Here is a 25,622-nt window from a genome sequence, read left to right on the forward strand (position 1 = left end):
CTCCGCCTCCGCGGCTTCTGCAAAACTAATACTGCCTTGTTCGATCTGGCTCTGAATATTGGCCTTAAAGCATCGACGGCCGTCCTGCATTCTCTCCTGGTGGTCTTGCTTCAAGCTCTTGATTTCCGATTGATGTCGTTCTCTGGTGGATTTGACAACAGAGAGGTCACTAATCGAGCGAACTAGAGTTCGATAGTTGACAAGATCCGGATGGCTATTGTTGACAGCCGGATGGTGCCGAGGGTAAGGTGGTGGCAGAGTAATCAGCCTCGAAACATCCATTTTGTGAGTTTCCTTGGTATATCCGTAATTATTGTGCCCAACTGTACTTGAATAATCCGACGAGGCTGGCTCTTCATGCCAACCCACCTTCTCAGGCGGGTATTCATCCGGGCCATAAGCTGCATATTGGTCGATCGATTCAGATGCATTACTCATACCGTTGCCTTCTGCAAGATCTCGTCCTTGGGGCCAGTGAAGAGATTCGCGAGGCAATCCCATATATTTAGATTCACGCTTTGAACGCTCAATTCTTCGTTCGCCTCCCTCGCTGCTAGATTTTGATTCCCACCAACGACTTGGTGCACGGCCCCGGGAGCTCATTCCATCATTGCTCATGCTAAGACTCGCTATTGGCGACAAGCAAGGCTGATAATTGTTCCACCAAGCAGATTCGGGACGTGATTGGGGTATATCAAGCCTCGGAGCAACCCTTGACGGGCGCCTGGAGAGCGGTGCAGGCGAAGCCTGTGGTTTTGGGGGTTTTTCAAATAGCCTACGGCGCACAGGTTCGATATCCAACGAGCCGGAGTCCCATAGTTTAGCATATCTCTCACGCCTGATCTGGGACTCAGAGATAATAAACTCCGTGAAAATTCTCAGGGCATCCGCTTCATTTGTAGCGCCTGCCTCCTTGTCTATAAAGGCCTTATGTCTTTGTATGGCGTTCTGAACAAACTCCACATCATGGTTGACAACAGAATCCAAAGAGGGACCTTTCTCTGATGGGGCTCGTCGTGGGGCTAACGCTGAGACGGTAGGCAGAGTATCATTGGGCAAGTGCAATGGACGAGAGACCGGTCGGTCCTCCCTCGAACTAGGTCGAGAAGGTGGCCTTGTGTCTTGCCCAGGTTGCAATGGAGGAGTCGGAAGGGCTCTTGGGGGCAAGGCCTGCGAGGCCGTCTTGGAGTATCCTGATGATTTCTCACCACCAGGGGAGAACGGCGGAGTATGTGCAAACCCTCGGGCCGGTCCAAGGGGGCTGGGCTCGCCTCTTGGGGTCGAAAAAGAGGACCGATTTGAAAATAATCCCGTCGATGAGGCTCTAGGTCGTGAGATGACATATTGTCCATCAGATCCCAAGCTATGACTACTCTTGGGGGTAGCTCTTGTAGATGTTTGGTTCCGTGCACCATCAGGAATAACATTCGTGTCTTCAAGGACAAGATTGGACGGCTTTACTTGGTCGAAGGAATCGGCCCACGGGTTACTGTTGGTCGATACTGCGCTGAAGTCATCAAAACCTTGACTCTGTCTGTTCCTGCGCTCGATTCGCCTTTCTCGAATTCCTTTGGTGTTCGGGTCTCGAAGAGCCGGGCTGCGAAACAGGCCATTACTAGTGGAGCTTTGGGGCGCATGAGTTCTAGATCCATCGGTTTCAACGCGAGACCCTGTGATGTTCGCCGTGTCAATAACAAGGGGTGCTTGGCCTCTTGGCTTGGTCACTGCGGGCCCTTCGTCCACCCAGCCAGCTGGAGTCGGGGGAATACTGTCCAAGCCAGTTCCCAGGACTGGGGGCGGTCGAGTTCTGGTGGTCCTTGGCTGAGCCTGTGAGTGTCGCAAAGACGTTGTATCGGACAGGCCACTGACACTCTGTGATCTTGTAGTAGGAGGAGGGCCTGGGGGCGGTGGTGGAAGAGGCATACCAGGTTCCCACCCACGTCCTTGGGGTGAGCTACCCCGAGACTGGCTTGCAGCCCGAGACGTACCTGCGCTGTTTACAACGGGCCCTGCAGAAACGGCTCGCCTGGAAGTTGGGGCCCGCATGAGATCACCCTGTTGGGTAGCGGCCGCCATATAATTATAATTACTCGACTGTGACGGACGTAGATTGTCCTGTTGAGAAACCATAATATAGGGCCTCGATCCTGCGTTCAATGAATTTTGTTCTTGATAAACATCAGCTCTATGTTGGGACGATGATCTGGAAGACGACACTCCTTGTGATAATGGCGGAGGTGGTGGAAGCGATACATGTCTATTCTGGCCGGTGTCGCCCATTTGAACCATGGATAGCGGGCGGGTGCGAGGAATGGGATGCTGTCGATATTCCACAGGGGCATCAGTATTGCCGTGGATTACTCCATTATACGAAGATACCGCCCCCGGAGATGCTGAGCTTCTGCCTGATGTATTATGGTTGGCATTATCTCGCGAATGATGTTGCTGCTGGGGCTGGCTTGGCGGCGAGTATGGCGGCGGCGGAGGCGAGAGGGAAGCATCTATATACATCATGTTAAGCGTGTCTTGATAAAAGACCTTTGGAGGTTTAGATAGGGACCCATGTATCCATGGCGACATATAATGACTCTGAAGAGAAGCAGAGAGGGGTAAAAAAGCAAAAAGAATTAGAATGAAAATGAAAATGAAAATGAGAATGAGAATGAGAAATGAGACATGGGACATGATACATGAGAAAAGGGCCCAACTGACCTGAATGAGACCCAGCTTGTCGCGACTGTGAAATGATTCGAGTCATGCTAGTTGTTTGCGGATAAGTGGATTGCCCCGAACCACCCACCGGCCCCCAATCCTGAGGATTGTAAGGGACATTATACTGCCTGGAAGTCATCGATGATGACCCGACTCCTACGCCCCCCGGAGTATTAGTTGCGGGAGACTGGCCTTGCGTAAACGGGCTTGATAAGGAGGTCGTTGACAGAGGTGTCGACGAGTAGTTTCCACCGAGTGCGACACCTAGCCCATGAAACTGAGGACCATTCAAAGTCGTTGTCAAAGGTGGCGGCTGCAGAGCATGTTCTCGACGGCTGGGGGATGGCTGATTGCTAGTTCCGGCATGAGGTGTTGGCCAGGACAGTGGCTCATCGCCTACGTTATTTGGAGGCCACCAGCTATTTGCAAGTCCCAATCAGTACTGCGAGACGCTGAAAGCAGATCACATCAAGGGAAGAGGGACAGTCTCGTGGGTATGAGGGGCCCGCGCACCTATTCATACTGCCGAAGAGGTTAAGAGCCAACCGGACGTGAAGCCATGGCTAAAAACCGTGCGCAGCAATAAGATTAGGAAGAGGAGCAAAAGGAAAGCTCGAGCCTACCAGACGTGACAGGTCAACGAGAAGGACAGAGAGGAATGCGAATTTCTATTCTTTGCAACACGTTCCATAGGCCAACCAGTGGCGGCGGAGGCCTGCATGTCCCAAGACAAATCGGCTGTTTGACGGGGATAACGCGATGGATCCACCTGAGATAAAAATAACACCCTCAAGACTTGGCTGTCTGGGGCCACCGGCCGCCACCCGGGTGGAATCTGGAAGAGACAAGACTCTCCAGACACGAGAAGGGTATGGATATGGTTAGCGAGCTGCAGCCTGGAAAGTTCATCACAGCCGGCGTCTTGTTGGCGCTTAGGGCACGGGATCTGCGGCCGCTCACTGGTCAAACACCCCGGCTTTCCCATACCGCTCTAGCAAACCAGAGCCCTTATCACATCTTATTAAATTGGTCCTGTATTTAGAACCAAGCTTGCAGTCGTTTGAAACATCCCAGACTGTCGCGTTGCATCCCAAAGTCAGGGCGGACGCCAAGGGAAAAGGAACCGCAAATAAAAGAGTCATGTCTTCAAGTGATTTGGGGCCATGGTACGTTTTACCTCTGCCTACATGGGAAGATAAGAGTCCAGTTATTGGACAAAAAGATCTGGTTCATTTTTCAGTATTGCTAAACTTCAACTACTGCATATCCTAATCCTTTCCACGAACGTATGTATGTGCCCAAACGGCGAAAGGCTCTTTCACCTAGGTCAATCACCAATGAACCAAGAAAGCTTGAATGGCGGTAAGGCCTAGTCTTGTAGCACCGGACCATGCTATACCACGAAGTCACTAAAGCCAGAGTCAGCACTGGAACAATCAATTCCTGAAAACTGACAAATCGAACTGATGGAGGGTATTTCAGATTAAATGCCCTGTCACAGGCGGTGGTCATCAATGTATTTGATTATGTTGACCGTCGTGATTAAAATAAAAGAAAATCATCATTGTACAGGTATCAATGCAGCGTGAACTCGAAGAAAAGCAGATTCAACTTACATCAATTGATTCATGCCCTGCCAACATTCGTTGGCCAAGGCGATGTGTTCTTGTATGCGATCTACAAAATCTGCACATACAATCAGCTTCGATTGCTTCAAGGCTGTGACAGACGAAGACAAGTTGTTGACTGATCAGTCCTGACAGTTGTCGTCCTCGCCAGCAATGCTGACTTGGACATATGCTTGTCATTTGTTTTAATGTCGATTCATCATGATGTCGAAGAGAACTGGATTCGGGGCGAGGTGATTACATACAAGTAACTTGCCTCATGCGAGCCACGACACCAGAGGTCTGGTAATATAAAGGTCTTAATTGTCTGTGATGGCAACAGAGTTAGCAACGTTCACAGAAACTCCGTTGAAACTTATTCCAAAGGTGGGAGTCAGAAATGCATGAATGGTAAAAAAAAGATGGTGTCAGCATCGATAACTCGAATAAGACTCGTCATCTAGGAAATCATCATGTGAGGCTTGAGAGCTATGAGACAAGTTGATATTTACCTTTTAGCTAAAGATGTTTGATATATTATACATAGCGTATTACGCGACACTATCCATGACCATTAGCCCCAGGCCCAAGTCTTGTAGGATCAATATATTTGTGTAGTTGTATGATCTCAGTGGGCGAGGTTTTCTAGGCCTGCCGCAAAAAAGGCATATCCATCAAGACCGGTCGTCTGTCGGACGCCGTCGGAGCCCAGTGCCATTTCATCTTCGAAAATGATGTAGGGAAATAGGATGGTCGAGTCTTACCATCTAGAATATGGATTTAAAATGATAAGCACTTAAGAGTGCATTACTGGCCACCTGCTGAAACCTTTTGACCGTCAGCATACAATCACACATGTGCGAATAAGAGATCAAACAGATAGATGAGGTAGCAGATCAGAAATGTGCCATAAGTGTTATCGCCAACAACCCGAAGGTCTCAGTCGGTAATTTCCAGCGTATATGTTGTTGTGAAGCATCATGCTAGACGGGGTGAAACAAAAAGGAGTCGGTACGTACCATTGGTGGAAGTCAAGATCGGCTTCCCTGGTTTTCGCATGTCATTTAATTGTTAGTCCTGCGGCACATCAAGTCAGCAATGTGCTTTCGTATTGAAATGCAAGCGAGCAGAAAGCTTTCTTTGCAAGCAGATCAGACTGACGTGCAAAACCGAGTTTTCATGCCAAATAGGTCAAAGACTCTAGTTTGTAAATGGTTGTAGGTTACATCATGATGGAAGATGTGGAAGAAAATAAGAATAGACAAAAGTCAGACAAGAGTGAACTTACCAAACAGAGTATCCCTGCGACACAAGTTGCTAGTGATTAGTTCACGCTCAGTATGAGCATATGAAATCATTGAGCAATTATATTTGTTTGTTTATACTAGGTCTGATGGAAGTTGCAGCCCAACCATTTCAGGTGAACAGCCATCAGCCAGGATTGTTGTTGTTGCTGTTGTGTGGGAAGGTGAAGTTTCTAAAAGGAAAAAGAAAAAGCGTGTCGAACTTTTTCAAGCTGCTCTCGCACCGGAGCTAACTTTACCGAGGCCTAATCCGGTTAGCCGGGAGCGAGTCACGGGATGTGAGTAGGTAATGGCTTAGATAAGCTCAGCCGTTCCAGTCAGCTGACCTGAAAAAAAGGGTGCGATCGACGGAGGAAAGAAACCCGAACAAGAACGAGAGGATTGCTTCACAGAACGGCCGAGACTCGAATAGTTCAATAATAGTTTGACGTGGGCGATCAAAAATTGTCGCGTCTGCTGACCAGGAGATATCCACTTCCGGCTATAGGTTTAATTTGCGCGACACGACAACGCAGACCAGAGCTATCAGTTTTTGCGGCATTTCTTTGGGCAATAATGATAATATGGTTTCAATCGCATTGTGTTGCTGATAAGAGATCTGACCTGGCACATGGTACGTTACATACCGAGGACCAGTACGGAGTATTGAATCATTGATATCATTCATGTCATTGATATCATAAAATTGGAGATCCAAGAATCGTACTGTGTAGTCCGATCGACTTGTTAGTACTCCGTACGTAGTAAGTAGTTCTATTAGTACGTACCTGTTCTTTACTGCGGGGGGAATCGGAGGCGGACAAGAATAAAACAGGGAAAAGCCGGGAGAGCAAGAGAGCGGCGGGGACTGCGGGGGAGAATTGAAAGATGACGAAAACCACCAGATACCGCATTGCGTCAATGGAACCCGTATTGTCAGTGACCCTGACGTTCTCCTTACTCAACTTGGGCTCCACCGGCAAAATATTATTGCTCCTATGACCCTTTGCACGATGATCTTAAGATGCGATGATACTATATATACTTACTCTCTCGACGGAGTACTCTTGGTATCTTCGAGTTTAGTGTATCCTATCTTACGTACTTGAATCCGACATAAAACAAATCCCTCCCCCCTCCTCACTTGTCAACCCGGCCATTATCACCTCACATCCATTGGTGCCCTAGCCTTCCTGCTTTCTCCGCTGAACCGAGGTTGCGCATTACTTTAAACCGGTCCATTGCGCCCCAGAACCACTTGATCTCCCCTCCTGAACAATCTGCGCATATCCTCTCTGTGCTGAAGCATCCCAAATCAACATCAATCATCATCATGTCTGGACACGAGAACAACGGTGCTCCCCCCGTGGGACAGGAGAAGATCAACACCGACATCGTCACCCTCACAAGGTTTCTGACAGAAGAACAAACCAAGGTGCCAGAAGCCACTGGTGACTTCACGTATGTTCAAGCCCATTGCCCCAGTAGAATCAACATTGGAAATAGGAACTAACCTTTTCATGATCACCCCCTCCAGACTCCTCTGCCACGCTCTTCAGTTCTCCTTCAAGTCCATCGCCTACTATATCCGTCGCGCATCCTTAATCAACCTGACAGGACTGGCGGGTTCCTCAAACACCACAGGCGATGACCAGAAGAAGCTCGACGTAATCGGCAATGATATCTTCATCTCCGCCATGCGCGGCTCAGGTAAATGCCGTATCCTCGTCTCGGAAGAAGAAGAAGAAGCCATCATCTTCGACGAGCACCCCTACGCCCGCTACGCAGTCGTCTGCGACCCCATCGACGGATCCTCCAACCTGGACGCTGGCGTCTCGGTAGGAACCATCTTCGGCATCTTCAAGCTGCCCGACTCCGTCCTGGGTCCCGAGAACAAGGTCTCCCCCAAGGATCTCCTCCTCCCCGGTACTGAGATGGTCGCCTCCGGTTTCACCATGTACGGTGCCTCCGCCCAACTCGTCATCACCATGCGCAATGGCGGCGTCAACGGCTTCACCCTGGAGAACTCCCTGGGTGAATTCATCCTCACTCACCCCAACATGACCCTCCCCGCCAAGCGCGCCATCTACTCCGTCAACGAGGGTAACAGCAGCTACTGGGAGGAGTGGACCAACGCTTACTTCCACTCGCTGAAGTTCCCCCCCGAGGGCCAGAAGCCTTACAGTGCTCGCTACATTGGTAGCATGGTGGCTGATGCTTACCGGACACTGCTCTACGGTGGTGTCTTCGCTTACCCGGCCGACAAGAAGGCCCCCAAGGGTAAGCTGCGTATTTTGTACGAATGCGCGCCCATGGCTATGCTGTTTGAAAACGCCGGTGGTCTCGCTGTGAACTCCCGCATGGAGCGCCTTCTGGGCGTTGTCCCGGAGCACATTCACGACAAGAGTGGTGTGTTCCTCGGCTCGAAGGATGAAGTACAGAAGATCATCGACACATATAACAAGTACAAGAAATAAACTGGAAATATATCGGCCCATATGTGGCCGGCTTATACCCGTGAGAGGCCTGGAGATTCCACCACGGGATGGTATTTAATGAGGATGGTCATGGGTATTTAATGTATGAAAAGCGTCCTAAACTAAATAAATTTTGAAATAAACATTTGAAAATTTATATAACTGTGCATTCTTTCTCGGGTTGATATCCCTGGTCGAATAACCTTGTGTTCCATTTGCCAACGCCAGGTATATTTATAGAGCGCGGATATGTATCTAACCTACTCCGTTGATCGGCACTCACACAAACTTTATAATTTCATAAGGGGGTTAAATGTTCCTGACTCTAATTTATTACCAGTTAGATAGCAACAGTAGTACTTGTTGGACATATATTCCAGCACAAGGGACTGTTAACGTTCGTTTTTTAGTTCAGAGAAAATATGACTATTCACACAGCACCCCAACAATACAGGCATATTTCAAATGGGTAGGATTATAAGTCTCTAAGTTTACAAATGCATCGGTGGTTTAGGAGCGCAGGAGAGATCAGATATGGACAAGCTAATTGATGTCTAGAATTTAATTGATTCCCACAGGGAACTAAAGTACATATATTCCAAAATCAAAGGAAGGAAAAGAACGGACCAAGACGCTCAAATCAGTCAACGGGATCCTCTTCGAGGAGCGCCTTGAAGCTGAAGGGAGCAAATGGTATACCCTCGCCCATGAAATGCTTGCTCATAGCCTCGACCCAGTGCAGACGAAGCGAATGGAGCATAGCGCTAGTTCCCTCCATGACACAGAGAATGGCGATTGTCAGAGTGAACCACAAGTAGAAGGTGACGACAATCATAATTACACGAAGGGTGGGGTTTTCCTGCTCGAAAGCACCTCCAAGAGTCATAGTCCACAAAACGATCGAAAGCTGCTGATGGGCCAGAGAAAGAGCCCACAGACGCAGGTAGGATGCAGTGTGGGAAATACAATTCAGACAGAATTCAATGGTATGAATGACCTGATGGATCATGATTTCAGAGAAGTCGAATTCTTCGTGCTCCTCCTCTCCAAGGTCCTGGGCAATCATAGCCACCCCCTCACCCTCGCTGGCCATGCTGCCGCGGCCCCCATTGAGTCCGCCATCCATATCGCCATCGTCCTCGAGCGCGCTAACTCTTGACTGTTCTCCAAGACCTCTGTATCCATGAGCACGAGCACGGTTATGCTCCCAGCGAAGGTACAACGGCTTGAAGAGGAGCATGACGGGTACTTGCGCGACGGCAAGAAGCAATAGGATGACCTGAACAGAGCCTTGACCGGGGTACAGTTCCTCCTCAACACTACCAGGGGAGAGGAACATGAAGATGAGCATGTTCAATAAACCTGGGGGTGACTGGCCCCTGGCTGGCCAGTCCACTGACCACTTATAGATGACAGTAAGGACAAGGTACCCAAAAATAGACTGGAAGAAGATCATTCCCGGGAGGAAGTTGCCGATAATATCAACCTTAGACTTGAAATGGCGCGCGTTGACATACTGCAAGCAAAGAGCATATGTCATCTGTAGATTGGTTAGTTTTTGCGGTGGACAATCGATTGAATGGAAGGACTTACGTGAGACCAGCCCAGCAAAATACTCATTTTCATCTTCAAACTGTTCGTAAACAGCAAAGAGTTTTCAGCCTCATGCCAATTCCAGTCAAGTCCAAAGGGAAACCGATAGTCGCCCTTCAGGGAAGCCTCGACTGCTTGTCCTGGATGAATGATCTCAGGCCACTTCCATTGACTGGAGAAGATTGTGAACGACTTGGAGAAGATATCATTGTATATAAGACCAGTGTACATAGAGAAAAGACCCATCATTAGCATGATATAACGGCCATAGAATGCCATGTAGGTCAGTTCATCTAACTTGGTCTTCTGGAGCTTCCTCTCCCAGAAAATCATCGCAGCAGCACACAAAGTCATGAGAGCACCGTGACCAAAGTCACCAAACATGACGGCAAACAGGAATGGGAAGGTGACGATCGTGTACAATCCAGGGTTGGCTTCCGAGTACTTCGGGATACCATACGCATTGACAATGGTTTGAAAGGCCTCTGTGAACTTGTTCGTCCGCACATAGGTAGGGGGTGTCTTGTTAGTTCGGATCTGATTGACAATAGTAGGCACACTTAAGCCAGCACGATCGTTCACATCTTGCAACGTTGACTTGATCAATGGCAGCGAGTTTGTTGGACACCAGGCCTCCGCAATTAGCGTTTTTCTCGCTTGATCGTAGGAGAATCTGTTGAGTGTATCATAGACAGCCTTTTCTTTCCTGACGATGATCATCCAGGCCGCAAGCGAGCGGGCAATCTGTGTAAGTTCCGCATCGAGTGTATTCTTGGTGTTGCGCAAGACGTTACCCACATCACTCAAGCGTGTGTTCACCTCATGGATCTGATCACGTCTCAGCTCACTGTTCTCGTCAACGCCGTACAGTGAAGCACCAAGGGATTCGGATATTTTCCTGATTTTCGCAATGATGTTCTTTCCGTGGGCGAAAATGACAAACACGTTCTTGTGAGACTCCTCGTTGGTCGTAGGGTCAATGATAGCCTCGGGAATCTCCGACTGATTCATGTACAAGTTACCACGCAGGGTTCTCCATAGAATACGTTCAAAGGCACCGATACGGTCACGTGGAATGACACCCGCGACAAACCCAATGTTCATCTCGAGGAAGGATTGTTGACCCTGGGCTTCGCCGTTCTGACCGCGGTGGGACTGCTGTTCGACATCACGAAGGAGAGGAGCTTCATCGTTATCAAACGATTGCCGTATCTCTTCCGTATGAGTGTGGGCGCGATCGAAGAATCCACCGGCTTCCCTCAGAACCCAACGCCATTCCGTGAGCTCCACCTCCCGCTTCTTGAGTGTCTCGTAACTATCGTTGAGTGAGGCAATCCTCTGTTCCAAGCTCTCGCTCCGTTCGGCAAGCTCATCAATTTCGGATGCCAAGGGTGCAGCTAATGTATCGGTGAATTCGGATGAAGACCGCATTGGGATTCCTGCCTTGTCCATCTGAGAATGGAAATAACCTGTAGAGGACAACACAGCGTCAGTTGCCTTTCGGTCTAAGAACATAGTATTCCATATGGGTAGCCATACGCAGCTGCCGTTCCACATTATCCAGGCGGCGGATCTCTTTGGTAAAGGTACGTTGAAAAGCATTAGTGTCGGGGTTAAGCTATTTGCAGGTCAATCAACGTCAGCCCGGGTTATTATCGCGCTGCTTTTCCCGGGTTTCGATTTTCGACTCACATCTCTAAATTGAACCTGACCGAGTTCTCCCAAGGCACTGACAACTTCTCGTCCGATTTCATTGGCGATATAGAGCTGGGTCAAGCTCATATCCGACGAACGGAAGAAGGTATCCTTCGGAGCCATGGTGAAGAGGCTGCCTGGAGCAGGTTCCTTTCACCACAGGGATAAAGACTGCGCAACAGTACCACAGTTGCGAACGCACTAGGATGGTAAAATAATGATAAGGATGCCAAAGATGGGCGTCGAGGCAGTTGAGTAGAAGCGCCTGAACCACTGAGACCCCTTAGGTGACGGTGAGCTACGATTGCGGGAGAGCCGCGTGGCTGTTGTATCACGTGACTACAGAAGACGGTGCTTATCTAATCACCTGTCTATCCCCAGAATATTGTATGGGGTATGAAAGATTGGCTGCTGAGTAGATGCCATAAAATGCTTTTGTAGTGAATGTCGCTGTGCACTGTGGTATATGTGCATGTGCCTTCAATTCAAGAATACCACCCAAAACTTCCACATCAAATAACAACTCAAGAAGAATTATCCCTCCACCAAATCCAACATTATTCATACCGAATGCTCTAGTAGTTACCGATTCTCATACTGCCACATACCGAACGACCAAGCTTGCTGCAAGTGGTGTATATCTTTTGGATGAGCCATGGATACATGCCCATGCCGTTCCTTTCTAATCTAAGCGAAGTAACTCTTCCAAAGCACACCAGAGAGGTCTTCGAGCTGATCTGGAGTGAATGCCTAGACACAATGTTAGCTTATAAAAGATCATTTTCTTTCGACGATGAATATCTACCAACCTTCGCATCAATATGCCAAGTATCTTGTCTTGTCTTTTTGAACTCGCTAATAATAGACTTCACACTCGAGCCCACAACGCCTGGGTCGTTTGCAGCCCGAACGCTCAATGTAGCCAGGGCTTCAGGCATCCACGTGGGCGGCGGGCTATTGTACGGGAATGCTTGGATGAGTGCACCGAGACCTAAAACTGCACCGTGTCTCGTGATTATGAGTCGAGCATGCTCGGGTGTTGGGGTTCCAGCCCCAGATGAAACAGGGGTTGACAAGCCAGACCGAAGGATTTTGGGGCGTTTTGGAAGAGGGTTGTCGATCAGGATTTTCGAAAATCGCTGCCTGAACCGGCTAACCATCTCTTCGCGCAGGAACACGGGTGAGCAACGGATCATGCCAGACAAGGTGGCTGATGCTCCAGCCCTCACTTCGTGCTGAGGGTCTTCTAGCATGTTCGCCACGCACTCAAAAAGCTTGTCTCTATCAGCGACAGAAAGCAGGAATAGACGGCGGAAGTAAATGATCTGAATGTTGATCATAACTCGTAGACGCTGATGCCATGAAGGTGACGTCTGTCCGATGTGAATGAGGGACTGGATGAACCCAGAGTTCTGCTCAGCGGGGTATGGGATATTGGGTAAATGTCGGAAGACATGATAGGCCAATGATTGGAGCTCTGGATCTTCCTTTACGTCCATCATGTGTAGCAGTTGTCCCGTGAACACGTCTGGGAAGAAGGGAACCAACTGCGTGCACTCATACGACGAAAGAGTGGAGTCCAGCCACAGAAGCACTGTTTTGCACCCTGAAGTATAAGATGATGGCGTCTGCTGACCTGGGATCCTCTCATGCCGCCACTTCTCAATGTCACCGAAGATATCATGTATCATCTTGGTGAATTCTTCGGTAGGCTGATATGGATATGTACCCACCGATGACGCTGCTTCCTGCGCTGCAAGGAGAGTCTTAACATCGGCGTATGATTCATGATATCGTGTGCGATAGATCGTCGCAATTGTCTGGCCCATCGCCTCGCGGACGCCCTTGTATGGATGATCAAGGTGTGACAGGAAGTCTTGAACGATAGGCTTTTCGAGTTGGAAATGCCACCCTGCATCTATGATAGTTTGATGGAGCAGATTGATCTTGGAGCTTTCCTTGAAAGCAGCGTTCGTCGACATATCTAGTCGGAAGCTTGCAAGCCAATCAACCAAGGGCCACGCTCTTCGTGGGTCACGACATTGAAGGATCATATGAAGGAAAGTCGTCCAGTAGCCAGAGTTTTCCGGAGTGAGTCCATCAGTAAAGATCTTACGCACAATCGGGAAGGCGTATTCCCACACCAATGTCCGTTTCTCCACACTTGTATCGGCAACAGAACTTATAAGAGCACCCAGGATCTCCGCAGTAGCTCTGTGTTGGTGCTTATCACTACCGTCTTCGAAAACAGCCTCGATTTCTTCTTGGATGTCCTTGAATGTCGCAGCGGTCAGCCCATCCCGGAGCATTAACTCGAAGGCATACAGAAGCATCATTGCGCAGGGCATGCGGAACTTGTCAGCAGTAGGGTCCCGTGGCTCTTGTTTCAAGTACATGAAAAACTTGTTGAACCATGCTCGATCAAACAATTTTCCCATGTGAGTCCGCACTTTCCACTCGGTTTCGTCATACTCGATGTCGCGCTCAACGTTTGACTTGTACGCAGGCATGCTCTCGGCCCACACAAGCCATCCAGGGAAGTCATGATCAACATAGTACTCAGCCTCTGGTTTGGCAAAGCTCGATAGATACTCCTCCGTCCAACCCTTGTTGTGTCGCTTGGTAGCCACATTAATCTTAGAAGGGAAGTGTTGATGGCCCAGGATGTAATTCTTGTAGTCATGGTTGCAAATAGCCCTAACATCAACCATGGTGAATAAGGCGATGAGAGCTTGGGAATACATGCCACGCAATCCCGGATGGTCATCGATAGACCCTTGGGTTACAAGGTCTATTAGATTCTCACTTGCAACGTAATCAAATCTAAGACCCATGGTGATTACGATGGTGGCTGCTCGGCTGGCGACTTTCCAATGCGATACTCTGGCCAGATTTACCAGTTCTTCAGCCAGGTCAGCTTTCTTCTTTTCAATGATGGCTCGCTTGCTGTTGATATTCTTGCGCTTATGCTGGATCTCGTCCTGAACATCCTTCTTCGGAGCGATCGCCTCAACGATGTTCCGGTCAAGAATGGCCATCCTTTCCATAGCGCGGCCATAGTCCATGATCTGATAAACCACGCCCGAGCAGATCTTTTGTACGGAAGGTTTGTCGACTGCACTTGCGTCGATGAAAGTTCTTACCAAGGTGGGGGCATACTTCCAATGGCGGCCTACGGTCTTCGCGACGCTGCTCAGAAGTAAAGAAAACAATGCACCTTTGATTCGGGCGTGGTCGTTTTCTTTGATGCCTTTCTGCAGAGCCTGAATTAGAGGCGGGATAACAAGAAGGCGAGCCCCCCACACAGCTTTGAGAGCAGACTCCCCTGCACTTTGAGCATTGCGCCGAGTCTCAGTGTAGAGGGAGACGCAAGATTCTGCGATATCCAGGAGCAGGATCTCGTCTAGCTGAGACCGCCGTCGAGGTGCTGCATTGTGCCTCAGGCGCTGTAAGTGGTAGACATTGGCTCTGCGAACCAATAACGGACGAGGGTAGTCTTTGCGGATGCCACTCATTTTGTAGGGATGAATGTCTGCAGCGAGGAGACGCGTTACCCTGTCAAGGACATGAGCAGACCTTTCAATGCCGACGTCCACAAACCATGACCGATAAGCTGAGTACAGAGCGCTGAAGCAAGGCACATCATCCTCTTGCTTGTCCGACAAAAACCTATGCACTTCATGAAGAACCCAGCCTGCTCTCTCCCGTATGTCATGGATGGTAGTGTACATCGCATCGGTTTCTTTTAGTGGATAGCCGGTAGGGTACGAAAATGATTCTCTAACTGTGGCTTCATCCGAACTGTCAAGTAATGAATCAGGGTCTTCCGCCTGGGAGCTCCTATCTTCACCATCTACCATATCAATATCGGTTGATGATTTGGATGATCCATTTACTCCATTCGTTTTCGTCTGCGACGCGGCCTTTGGATCAAATAGCACAGAAATACCAGAAATGATAAGTCGTAGTAGAACCAAGTTCCTAGAAACCTCATCCGACCACGCTTTACCACTCCCATCTCTTTTGACACTGGATGTCTCATGGGTGAGATCGGTCAGTTGCTTGAGGGCAGACTCAGCCTGGCTCTTGAATAACTCGACGGCAAACTCGAGTTCTTCACGTTTTGGCACATGCCATTTTACGGTCAAATTATTGGGATCTGGCTGATAGCTCCAAAGCTCAGGTTGTACACCCCGAGCAGCGACGTCGGGCTCATACAAGGAGTAGTCCGCAGTGTAAGTGCCCGTGAGGTTTAAGAGCAGGTGATGCACAAAGTTTGAGATATGAACAGTCGGTATGCCCCTACATTTCTGTTGCATATACAACGCAATGTCGAAGAGCTCTTTCCTGTGTGCTAGCACAGCATCGCCGACATGAACAACGCACATGCTCAGCATACTGACATTCCAAACCAAACCGCGGTCTCGGGGAAGGACATCCGTTCCAGTGGTCCTGGTTGAGCCTGCACCATTGTCGTCGATCTCGGTACGGATAGCCTGGATCAGCACCGGAATAAACCGCTTCAAAGCTTTTTCTGGGTTGACCTTGCAAACCGAGTTACAGATAAAGGCCATCGCATCACGCGCTTGATGAATAACGTGATTGGACACGAAGTCTACAACCTTTGACAAGGCAATATCGTAATACTCTGGGGAAAGGGACGACAGAAGCGGCATGAATGTGGCAGGCAGCGTATTCACAATGTTCTCTTCGGGAGAGCCATTGCGTACCCTGCTCACGTCTGGTAGATTCTCCAGTAGAGTGAAGACTCGCCCGAGAAACGATATGATGAAGTCACCAAAGCCGCAGGTTGAAGAACGGAGTATCATTTCTTCGGTTTCGTCATCCAGATCCCGATCATAGTTGAGTTGCACCTCAACGCCCTCTGTCTCCATACGCTCCATTTCACCCGAGATCCATTGCATCGCCAGCATGTTACAGTTTACGTCCTCCCTCCCTTGCGTTAGGTCGGCCAAGGGTATGTTATAGCAAGCAGATTGGATGAATGACAAAGCATGCAGAGATTTCTCAAGGTCATTGGCATCGACACCGGGCAGCGCAAGTCCCAATAGAGTTGTCATGTGGCAACGATAGCCCTTCGTCCTCGAAATGATTCGTGAAAGAACTTGAAGGGCGCGGAGCGATGACGTTGTGCGGTGAACTTCTACTAAGCCTTGCAGGGATGGATATATACGCTGCAAAGCACCGGGAAGGATGAGATGTGGCTCCAGGAAGGCCAAACTTTGTAGCGTAGACAATGAGAAGCTCATTGCCGTACCACTTTTAGCATAGATACCCATGAATATGACATCACGGAGACAGAGTACAAAGCGACGCTTCAGAGGTTCCGTCAATCTTCGCTCCGCCGGGACTTCCATCTCGCCGCTTTGCTCTCGATTCCATCGCATGATGAAAAAGTCGGCGAGGTAGTAGACGAGCTGTGACAACGTTTTTGTCCAACTGCCAGAGTTAGATGGATGGAAGAAAGTTTCCACTGCCTGTATAAGGCCCTCTAGTTGTGTCAGAATAGATTCTTCGGCGTCGAGGCATGCGGGAGAGAGCGACATCACGACCCAGCGAGCAATGTGATGCGCCACTGGATGCTTCCTGGTATCTCGGTCAAGCATGATGCCTAGTCCAGACGAGATATCCACCAGCGCACTGTAAGGAGAAGTGGATTGTCCTACGGGAATCTCCAATAATCTTAGGATAGCCGTGAAGATGAGGGACGACTGTTCCTTCGTGAAAAGACCAAACTCGGAGAACGGTATATGCTGAGCAGGCAATGAATCACGAGCCAGCCTCGAAAGGTAGTCAAGGAAGGTGGTATCAAATGTTTTTGACCGATTGACTAATGCCCAGAGATGGAAGTAGGTTGGTAAGTAATGATGTGGCAGTAGGTCTTCCCTGGTCTCGGGCGGAGGTGACGTCGGGAGTAGTAAGTTTATCAACCCAACTACGACAAACGCACCCTCCGAAAAGGACGTGGTATAATGAGGTAGAAACTCTTCCAGCATCGCTGGCAGCTCACACGGGTCAATGTACAGCTGGACGAACGCACAGAGCTTCGTCAGGGTCTTTACATTCCTCTTTAGATTCGTAGAATGCACCAATCCCGACTCTGTAGGTAACACAAAAGCTTTTAGCTCCCTGTAAAGAGGTTTCCAATCCAGAATCAGGTCTTTGACGGGCCTCAAATAATGCTTGCGTCTGTGTCGATGTCAGTACCATGATAAAGAATAGTAGTCATGGCAAGTCTAGCTTACTTGGTAAGGAGCATAAACATGCTAGCAAATCGCTCCGAAACATTGGGATCGATCCCCGGTGCGAGAGAAAGCTCATAATAGAGCCTCACGAGGTTTATGCGGTCCGTACGGGACGGATCAAACTTGAGCGACAACCATCCTCTAAGCTCCCGAGTCCAGTGCACGGCACCGGGACTGAAATCACCCGCCTCCACAGCAACATAGAGCTGAGTGAGGATCTCCCGTAAGCTCTGTTCCCTCTCGGGTTCATCTTCGAGCGAATATGGTAGATATTTGAAATAAGGATAGGTGCGAGGACGGACTCGTGCCTTGGGCTCGCCATTCCCGTTCATCCCTGTAGGCCCACCACCCGGTGAGGTGGCTCGTGATGCTTCGTGCGCATTATGGAAATTTTCTGATGTTAAAATGGCCTTCCCGGCTGCTTGATCCATCGCCATACAATAGGATCGATGATCACTGCGGTGCAGGTGTTGGGAATGAAGGAGGTTCGGAAGAGCTCTGGAAAGACAATAAGTGTTAACTACTTTCGTTCAATAACATTGGAATAATGACAGCGCGTAGATGGGCGTTTAGCGGTATGAACTTACATCGGACATGAAGATTGTAGCCCAATGTCCGGCTGTGAAGATCGATGACAAAGAGTGACTTACTGCCAATTATGTCTGCATGGGTAACAGGAAAGGTCTTGGCTAGTAGGACGACCGGGTACAGCAATAGAAGCTTTGGAACGTCCAAAAGTTAGAACGAATGATGGGGAAAGCCCTCCGATGAAGATAAATTTTGTAGACGGGGCCGTAAGGAGGAGTATGTGCTGTCCGTGTCGTTAAAAGATACAGCTCTGGCAGTTTGGGGAATCATCCAGATTTAAGCTCAAGTGTAGCAGTTGAAAGAAGGTAGAAAGAGGTATTATCGCTTCAGTGAGTTAAGTTTCTGATGACATAATTCCACGTAACTGCACCGCAGCCTAACTCTCGACACTAAGCTCCTTCCGTCCGCCTACCCAAAATGGGAAGTCTTCCATGAGAACAACTTTATATAGGATTCTTTCACTCTATTATATTGCGTTCGTATATAGGCAATAGCGATAAGACTAAATATTAGATATTAAGCTCTTATTATTGATTCATCCTTCAGAGACAGGACCTTTGCAGTATCGGTAGATCCTAAGCTGGCGGCAGAAAGGATCCAAAAAGAACCGCCTGAACAATGGCATAGATCACCATGCCTTGTATAGCAATCGAGAAAGTTTGGCTGCGCTTGACCACGCTACTAGAGTCCGCAACATGGCTGGAAAGCTGACATATGATGTACCAATACCAGAGAGGATACCCAGAAGATATCCGATTGATGATCTGAACGTGATAGCTAGTAAAAGCCATCACGGCAAGCAGACCATTGGGTGCCGCAAGCCGTGTTAGTACTGCGGTTGCTGTATCTAATGGCCATGCCGTATTTAATGCCCAGATAGAGGAGCGGCACATCAAGAACAACATGGGGAAAGCCAGGATAAAAAGAGGCAGATTGGAAAGTGTCCAGTATCGTAGGAACCCTACATTCCTGCAAAGAGTGTCAGTGATTGATTACTCCTAGATCATGACGTGTTGGCCACTGACCAATAATGAACCTGAACCCAGCCATAGATACTAGGTATGAGCTGTTCACACCACGGTCGCAAAGGCTCGTCAGACATGCAAAATGTCGTGTACGCAATCCACTGTGGCACAATGAGCCCCAAAGCTATTACACAACCACCAACCACAATGACACCGAGGCGAAGCAAAATATCCCCCGATATACCTTGGGTAAAAATCTTGCGCAACTGTAGCAGCGCGTCAAATGCGAACAGGGCTCCGCTAAGGATCCCATTGCTGCGGACGGCTGTAGCTATTGAAAATAATGCAGCCGCAAGCAACAGTTTCGCATCACTGGACGCCCGCTTACCAGCGTTGGCATCAAGTAGGGAAGACGAATATAAAAAATACCCAGTAATGTTGAGAAAGGAGAATAGGGATTCTCCGTAGGGTGCAGAGAGAAATGCCCCTGCAGGGCAGATAATGTGTAAGGTAGCAGAAAGGAAACTAATTAACGCCCCTGAGGTGTTGTCATGACCAAAAATGTTGATGGAGAGTCTGTATAGAGCCAATACCGAAAAGTAATGGGCAATATGAGAGAGGGCAACTGCAATCAGTGCGACTCTGGCAACACCGTCCAGGCCACTGAATTGAGGGAGAACTTTGCCTACTATTAGCAACCGTTTGCCTCAAGACATGAAGAGATGTATATACCAGATGTTAGAAAGGAGAGGATTCTAGTGTACCCGTAGCCAAATGCCCATTCTTGTTCAAAGACATAGTCATCGCGCACAATATGCACAAAGTATATTGAATCCCACCTGACAAGCTTCAAAGGAAATGAGAAGGGTGCATGCCTAATGGCTTCCAACTTGGCACCAGAAGCAGCGGATTCCTGGTAAGGTAGCAGCCCTGTGGAAGTATCATAACCGGGCCCCGGGCAACCAATGATAATCAGAAAGACAAAAGCCTTCCATAACCAGAAAGCTAGTGATAGACTCCTAATGGGATTGTTGGGATTCAAGAGGTTTGGGCGGGCTAAGGCCAGCCCGGCAGCCATATCTTACAAGATCCCTCGGGGACTTGAGGTTGAGATAGTCTAGTATTAGCTTAGACCCGTTTCTTCGACCTCATGCCATGTATAGATAGATAATCTATGAGGGGTTTTTCGGACACCAAAACTAAGGGTCCACCGGCGCAAAACCCGTTAAAAAAAAAGAAATTAATAATGATAGGGATCACTATCGCCGGCCGAGGTACACTTGCTGAACTGGTCCCAGTCACGTAGACTTAACTGAAGATTGTTGAAGTCGAACGGCAAGTGGGGATTCGGGTTTTTCGGCAGAGAAGCATAACTTAGCGATGCCTTATTCAGCATTCTGATGCATAACTTGGAACCCGACTTACGGAGTAACGTAACCAAATTTACGAAACTAATTAAACTAGTAGCTGAAATCCTTGCAGTCGCCACAATGACGGATCATGCTTAAATCTGATGGGCTGAAAAGCTAGAGGGTCAGTATGTAATTGAAACGGATGTGTCGATGTCATCTTTCTTTTGAACTCATGATTGAGTTGGATGAATGGCCACTTATCACTTCCTTACCCATGGCATATACTAGGCTACAAGATTATGTATGTCATAAACATCCGAGGTGTAACTTTTACCCACCAAAAGAATTCTGGAAAGCGGATTAACATGTCACCAACCCTACCTTGGGATCGATTCAGCCCTACGAAAAGCCCAGCCCACTGACGGATCCGGAATGTATTTCAGTACCTCTCCCTCCAACACCACAATTAGCAGTCATACATCTTTTACGAAAAAAATAAGACACAATAAAATAAAATAGCTTCAAGGCAGACGCAAAGGAACCATGCTGTACTGATGGTAATAGATTTATTCTGGACAAATCCTTGGTTTGCCAACAAGTAGCACTCTATTTTAAGTTGCATCATAGCTCTTGGAGATCATCTCTGGGCGATATCACCATATTCCTCCGGCTTGATTACGACTCCGAGTCCGAGGACGACGGGTCCGATTCCGAGGATGGATCGATTAGAGATTTTCTTTTAGCGGGATGGAGTCGTGAACACGCAAATCTAATCTAGTCCCATAGACTAGAGAATGAAATTTAATTTCCCTGAATCTAGAGGCTACGTTGCAGGCCCCGTTTTGGGTCACGCGCTCGAAATGTGGCACTCCACAATGACTACACAGTAGCAGAATGGATGTATTGTACAGACTACAGTAAACCTATAGAGATGTCTGCTTGTCTGATGTCGCTGTCGAGTCTTGGTCTTTCCAATAAAAACCTCTCGAAGGGCCTAGGGGATTTCTTGTCGGTGGCGATAGCACCTTATGATGATCACTATATGATCGTATGCATAGAATCCCTACCGCTCTGTGGAGTATCGTCTGCACCTTCACCGTAGGGCTGTCACATGAGATTAGATAATTTATGCTTATGATGACCGTTCTGATTATTCTTCTGCTGAAATAATCATCTTAAGGAAAGAAGAGACAGAAAAATGGGCGCACCACCCACTGGTGGGGTGGTGTTTCCATCCAGATAACTATGGGCCCTCTTTTTCCCTGGCTACTACTACTACTGTACAATGTACCGTAATAATGCCAAGGCCAAAAGTACCTCAGGTTACTTTGGCCAAGAGGAACCCGCGTTTTGAAAGTGGCTTTTGACTCTAAGTATAGAATCATGAGCTACGGAAGGAAGAAGGTTCCAGAGTATTATCAATCTTGTACAGGGGCAGGGTTATTATCATTTGTTGGGGATCAGAGACGGTGCAGCTACTGATGGGAGGGAAGATATTCCGTACCTCAACCAGTAAATGGAGCTCTAAAGAATTACTAGTCTGACTGGGGGAGTGGATGCACTGGATGGCTCGGTATGAGTTGCCTTGCCCGGGCCAAGACTTTTATCCATGGACAGACACATTGACCGGCAAGTCGGAGACTCGGACCTCCGCTTGCACTGTATGTATGAGGTTTGTTCTTTCGTGTTCGGTGTACGGAGTGAGTACTAGTAGTACTGGTGTATTGTGTAGTAGTAGGTGGAGGGTTAGTAAGCGGTAGTATAAGTGATGACTGATGTCCGAGAAAGAGAGTGAGTGTTGTGAGACAAATGGTATATGGAGGCATACTAGTACAAGTACTAGTTGAAAAGTTTCTTTGAGGGCTGAGTTGTCCTCGTGCCTTATAGGGTAACGTTTCTTTCCCAGATTGAACCTGGAACGACGGAAATGGTTTCTAAATGAAAAGAGAAACACACAAAACTAGAAAGCATAATTGGATGGTCGATGACGGAGGTGGGAAGAACCGAAAGTTACGGATACCCGGTACCACGGCGGTCCCGGAAGTTGATAAATCAATACTAGCGGTACTGGAGCCTCGGGCGTTGTTTAGTCCCGAAGATCGCCGTCTAGACTGGTTTGAGGCATGACTGCGAATTGCAGTGCCATAGACAAACATCCATGGATCGCCCCCTCAAAGGTAAGTTCCGCTAGGAGTGGGGACTCGTTTTTCATGCAAATCCAGCATTTGTCGGGTTTTAGTAAATATTAGTCCTTACGGCACATACGTATCTGCAAAGAACGACAGCTCTGCGGAGCTTCCATGGAACTGTCGCCGAGGTCTGAATACCTTATGTGGTGATGATGATTATATTATTACTATTTCTGATTCTTGAGGAAGTGGATCACTGACTCTGATTTAATCTTTTTCTTTTTCTTTTCATTTTTTTTTTGTCCTGCCTCCATAATCCCTTTTCAGTTCATTTTTCGATTTGATTGATCGTATTACAGTACTTGACCGCTATATTGACCCCATCCATCTGACATGCAACCCGATCTTGAATTTTTTTCCCTTCATTTTAGCTGCATCCACTCTTTTTTTTCTTCTTTCTTTCTTTTTTTGTTACATACACTCCACATACCTGAATATTAAGGCTTCGGTCACCCGCATTGTTGTTCCCAGTACAATAGTTCATACAATTTAAACGTTCTGCCCCTACTTACACGTCCCTCCCTTGCATAATTTCCCCCCGTTCCGACAGTTGCGTTGCACATTACGATACCTAACCTTTACATTGTACAACAATACAAGTTGTGCCCCATCTGACTGCATCTTCTACTCCTTCCTCATCTTCAGCCTCGCCTCGTCTCTTAACAAATTCTCCAGAACAATTGCTGTGCAGGTCACACCTGAAATTCTCACTCATCCTCTCCTTACAACCCGCTTTTTCTTTATTTACTGACTCCATCACCTTTGCGCGTCATCTCCCACTCCGTATATAGCTTGAGAACAAGTGATCAGCGTGAAGCGTCGTGATCTACGGGTGATATAACTGGGTTTCGGTCCGCCGTTGTTTGTCGATCTATCAATACTCGTCTTGATGGACGGTCAGAGAGGGTTTCGCATCTCATGAAATAATAATGCTGTTTAATTTGGGCCTGACAGCACATGCAGCAGCGGCCCACGAGAACGACGCTGGCCTTCAACCTGAGTCGCAACCTTCGGGAAATTTAAATCGTCATTCCTCCCCGCCGACGGTTTCATTTGCGACATTACCGACAATGGGCTTGGGGAGTTTTTATGGCCGGTATAAGGGCTCAGAGACAGAGCGACCCCAGAAGGGACCGCCGCGAGCAATGACTGCGAGCCCGGTGGCGTCGGTGATTTCGAGCGATGGGGAGTACTCGACAGCAGGCACAGTGCTCAGTCAATCTCGGAACGCCCGGCCGCAGACATTTAGGAAACAATCGTCGCGGCCTAAAACAATCTACCAATTAGCTCACCCCGCGTCCCATGCACGTCATAAGCGACTGAGGCTCCGTCCCAAGCTTCTTCTGCAGCTACAGCGAGTATCACAAACCCCACGCCCCTTGCCTGTCCTGGATGTATTACCGTCGACCGTATTTTTACCTAGATTGTCGCGCAAGTTCCCCACGATTTTTCGAGGCAAGAAGGGATTAGGCCCAAATGATTTGATTATCGTGACCAGCGATCTCTATGAACGGTCGGGTGGGGACATTGCCGACAAGTATCTCAGCTCGGACGAGGAACACGGCGAACATCGTGAAGTCGTCGCAACAATTTGCCAACTTCTCAAGGAGGATGCGTTGTCGAAAGGGAAGGCGGAAATTTGTCTCAATTACGGCCCGGTATGGGAAGCGACACCCCTTCCCAATGGATCCTACGAGTTCGTGGCCAACACCGAAAATGGTATTCAGATCCTGCGATGGGTGCTTCGCGGAGCACGGAATCGCCGCGTCTCTGCCCCCCCAGGGACTACGCCTCAGGCGGACACAAAACGATTTACTTTCAGCGTCATCAACCCTAACACCCGTCGTCACCCGGTCATCGCGACTATGGCTCGTAATCACCTGGAAATCTTTGATGAGTACGCGATGCCCACGGCATCCGGACTGCCTCTATCGCCAACGTCTACGATGTCTGTGATCAGCGATGATTCAGAAATGGACGCCTCTTTGGACAAGAAGGTCATTGAGACGGACGATAATCTGCGGACGTTGATCATCATCACCAGTATTTGGGTGGCATTCAGAGAAGGCTGGTCGCATAATTTCACTTATGACGATTCAGCCGTGACTTTTAACGCGGGGCTCTCCCCGTCTCGACAGCCATCTCCATCTGCAGCCAGAGCCGAGAATGAACCGATACCCGCTGGACGGGATAATCGTTCGGAACGGCTGGTATCGAATGGCTCGAAGAACCGTGCATCGGTGCCAAATGGCTCATCCTCCCAACCAAATGCACCCTCAGACCGGTCCATAGCATATGGTAGTCTGACTAAGCGCTCGAATTCAACCGGCGCAGCTTTTATGGAGCGAACCAACCGGCGTGCTTCTGGAATCACTGGCCGACCCAAAAGACATAGTTTGCGTTCCAGTCCTCGCGAATTGGACCAGAATGGAAACAGCCCAGTGGAACAAAGTATTAGAAGTCCCACAAGGCAGTCTGCATCCCCAGATCCGCCACTGGATAGCTCGCGAGGTAACGATGGTTATCAACTACACCAGCTTGAACCGTCCGATCTAAAGGCTAAACAGCTGAGTCGAAGCAGCTCCACAAGGAGATGCCGACGCCGGCTGAGCAGTATTTTTGACTTCCTGACCCGAAAGCACCACTAATGAAGCCCGGTGTTTCTACGCTGGCTGGTGGACCAGGTTTCATACGGTTACATGACACTTAATTCGATTCTACGCTCCCTCTAGTAGAGGTGAGGAGGAGCCCCCTTATGGGCTCATTTTTGAACATACTTTCTTTCCCGGTGGCCAGGTGCTATGAAGGGATTTTAGGGAAAAGCTCAAAACAATTTGCTCACGGTCTCCGTGGTTTCTGTCTTTACACAATACTCTCACCTCTTCGCAGCGCTGT

At 48.6% G+C, this 25,622-nt stretch overlaps 5 protein-coding genes across 5 annotated transcripts; 2 read left to right on the top strand and 3 right to left on the bottom strand.

The window, feature by feature from the left end:
- Window positions 1-6,935: 6,935 nt before the first annotated feature.
- fbp1 (fructose 1,6-bisphosphate 1-phosphatase) lies at window positions 6,936-8,079 on the top strand (the record flags this gene model as incomplete). The annotated part of the gene is made up of 2 exons (XM_001820135.3): window positions 6,936-7,063; window positions 7,140-8,079. 2 exons carry the CDS (start codon window positions 6,936-6,938, stop codon window positions 8,077-8,079), a joined length of 1,068 nt encoding a protein of 355 aa, XP_001820187.1.
- A 640-nt stretch (window positions 8,080-8,719) lies between these two features.
- Window positions 8,720-11,490, bottom strand: AO090003001090 (H(+)-transporting V0 sector ATPase subunit a; the record flags this gene model as incomplete). Its single annotated transcript, XM_001820136.3, has 4 exons — window positions 8,720-9,619; window positions 9,673-11,141; window positions 11,212-11,290; window positions 11,365-11,490. The coding sequence occupies 4 exons, from the start codon at window positions 11,488-11,490 to the stop codon at window positions 8,720-8,722; spliced, it is 2,574 nt and encodes an 857-aa protein (XP_001820188.1).
- Window positions 11,491-12,054: 564 nt separating this feature from the next.
- On the bottom strand, window positions 12,055-18,064 carry AO090003001091 (proteasome activator BLM10; the record flags this gene model as incomplete). The annotated part of the gene is made up of 3 exons (XM_023235165.1): window positions 12,055-12,117; window positions 12,177-17,577; window positions 17,634-18,064. 3 exons carry the CDS (start codon window positions 18,062-18,064, stop codon window positions 12,055-12,057), a joined length of 5,895 nt encoding a protein of 1,964 aa, XP_023090209.1.
- A 732-nt stretch (window positions 18,065-18,796) lies between these two features.
- Window positions 18,797-20,264, bottom strand: AO090003001092 (DUF409 domain protein; the record flags this gene model as incomplete). The annotated part of the gene is made up of 3 exons (XM_023235166.1): window positions 18,797-19,190; window positions 19,247-19,811; window positions 19,919-20,264. The coding sequence occupies 3 exons, from the start codon at window positions 20,262-20,264 to the stop codon at window positions 18,797-18,799; spliced, it is 1,305 nt and encodes a 434-aa protein (XP_023090210.1).
- Window positions 20,265-23,797: 3,533 nt separating this feature from the next.
- On the top strand, window positions 23,798-25,350 carry AO090003001094 (uncharacterized protein; the record flags this gene model as incomplete). The annotated part of the gene is made up of 2 exons (XM_023235167.1): window positions 23,798-25,238; window positions 25,295-25,350. The coding sequence occupies 2 exons, from the start codon at window positions 23,798-23,800 to the stop codon at window positions 25,348-25,350; spliced, it is 1,497 nt and encodes a 498-aa protein (XP_023090211.1).
- Between the last annotated feature and the right edge of the window lie 272 nt (window positions 25,351-25,622).

Source organism: Aspergillus oryzae, chromosome 2, assembly GCF_000184455.2.
Source record: "Aspergillus oryzae RIB40 DNA, chromosome 2".
NCBI classification, from domain to species: domain Eukaryota; kingdom Fungi; phylum Ascomycota; class Eurotiomycetes; order Eurotiales; family Aspergillaceae; genus Aspergillus; species Aspergillus oryzae.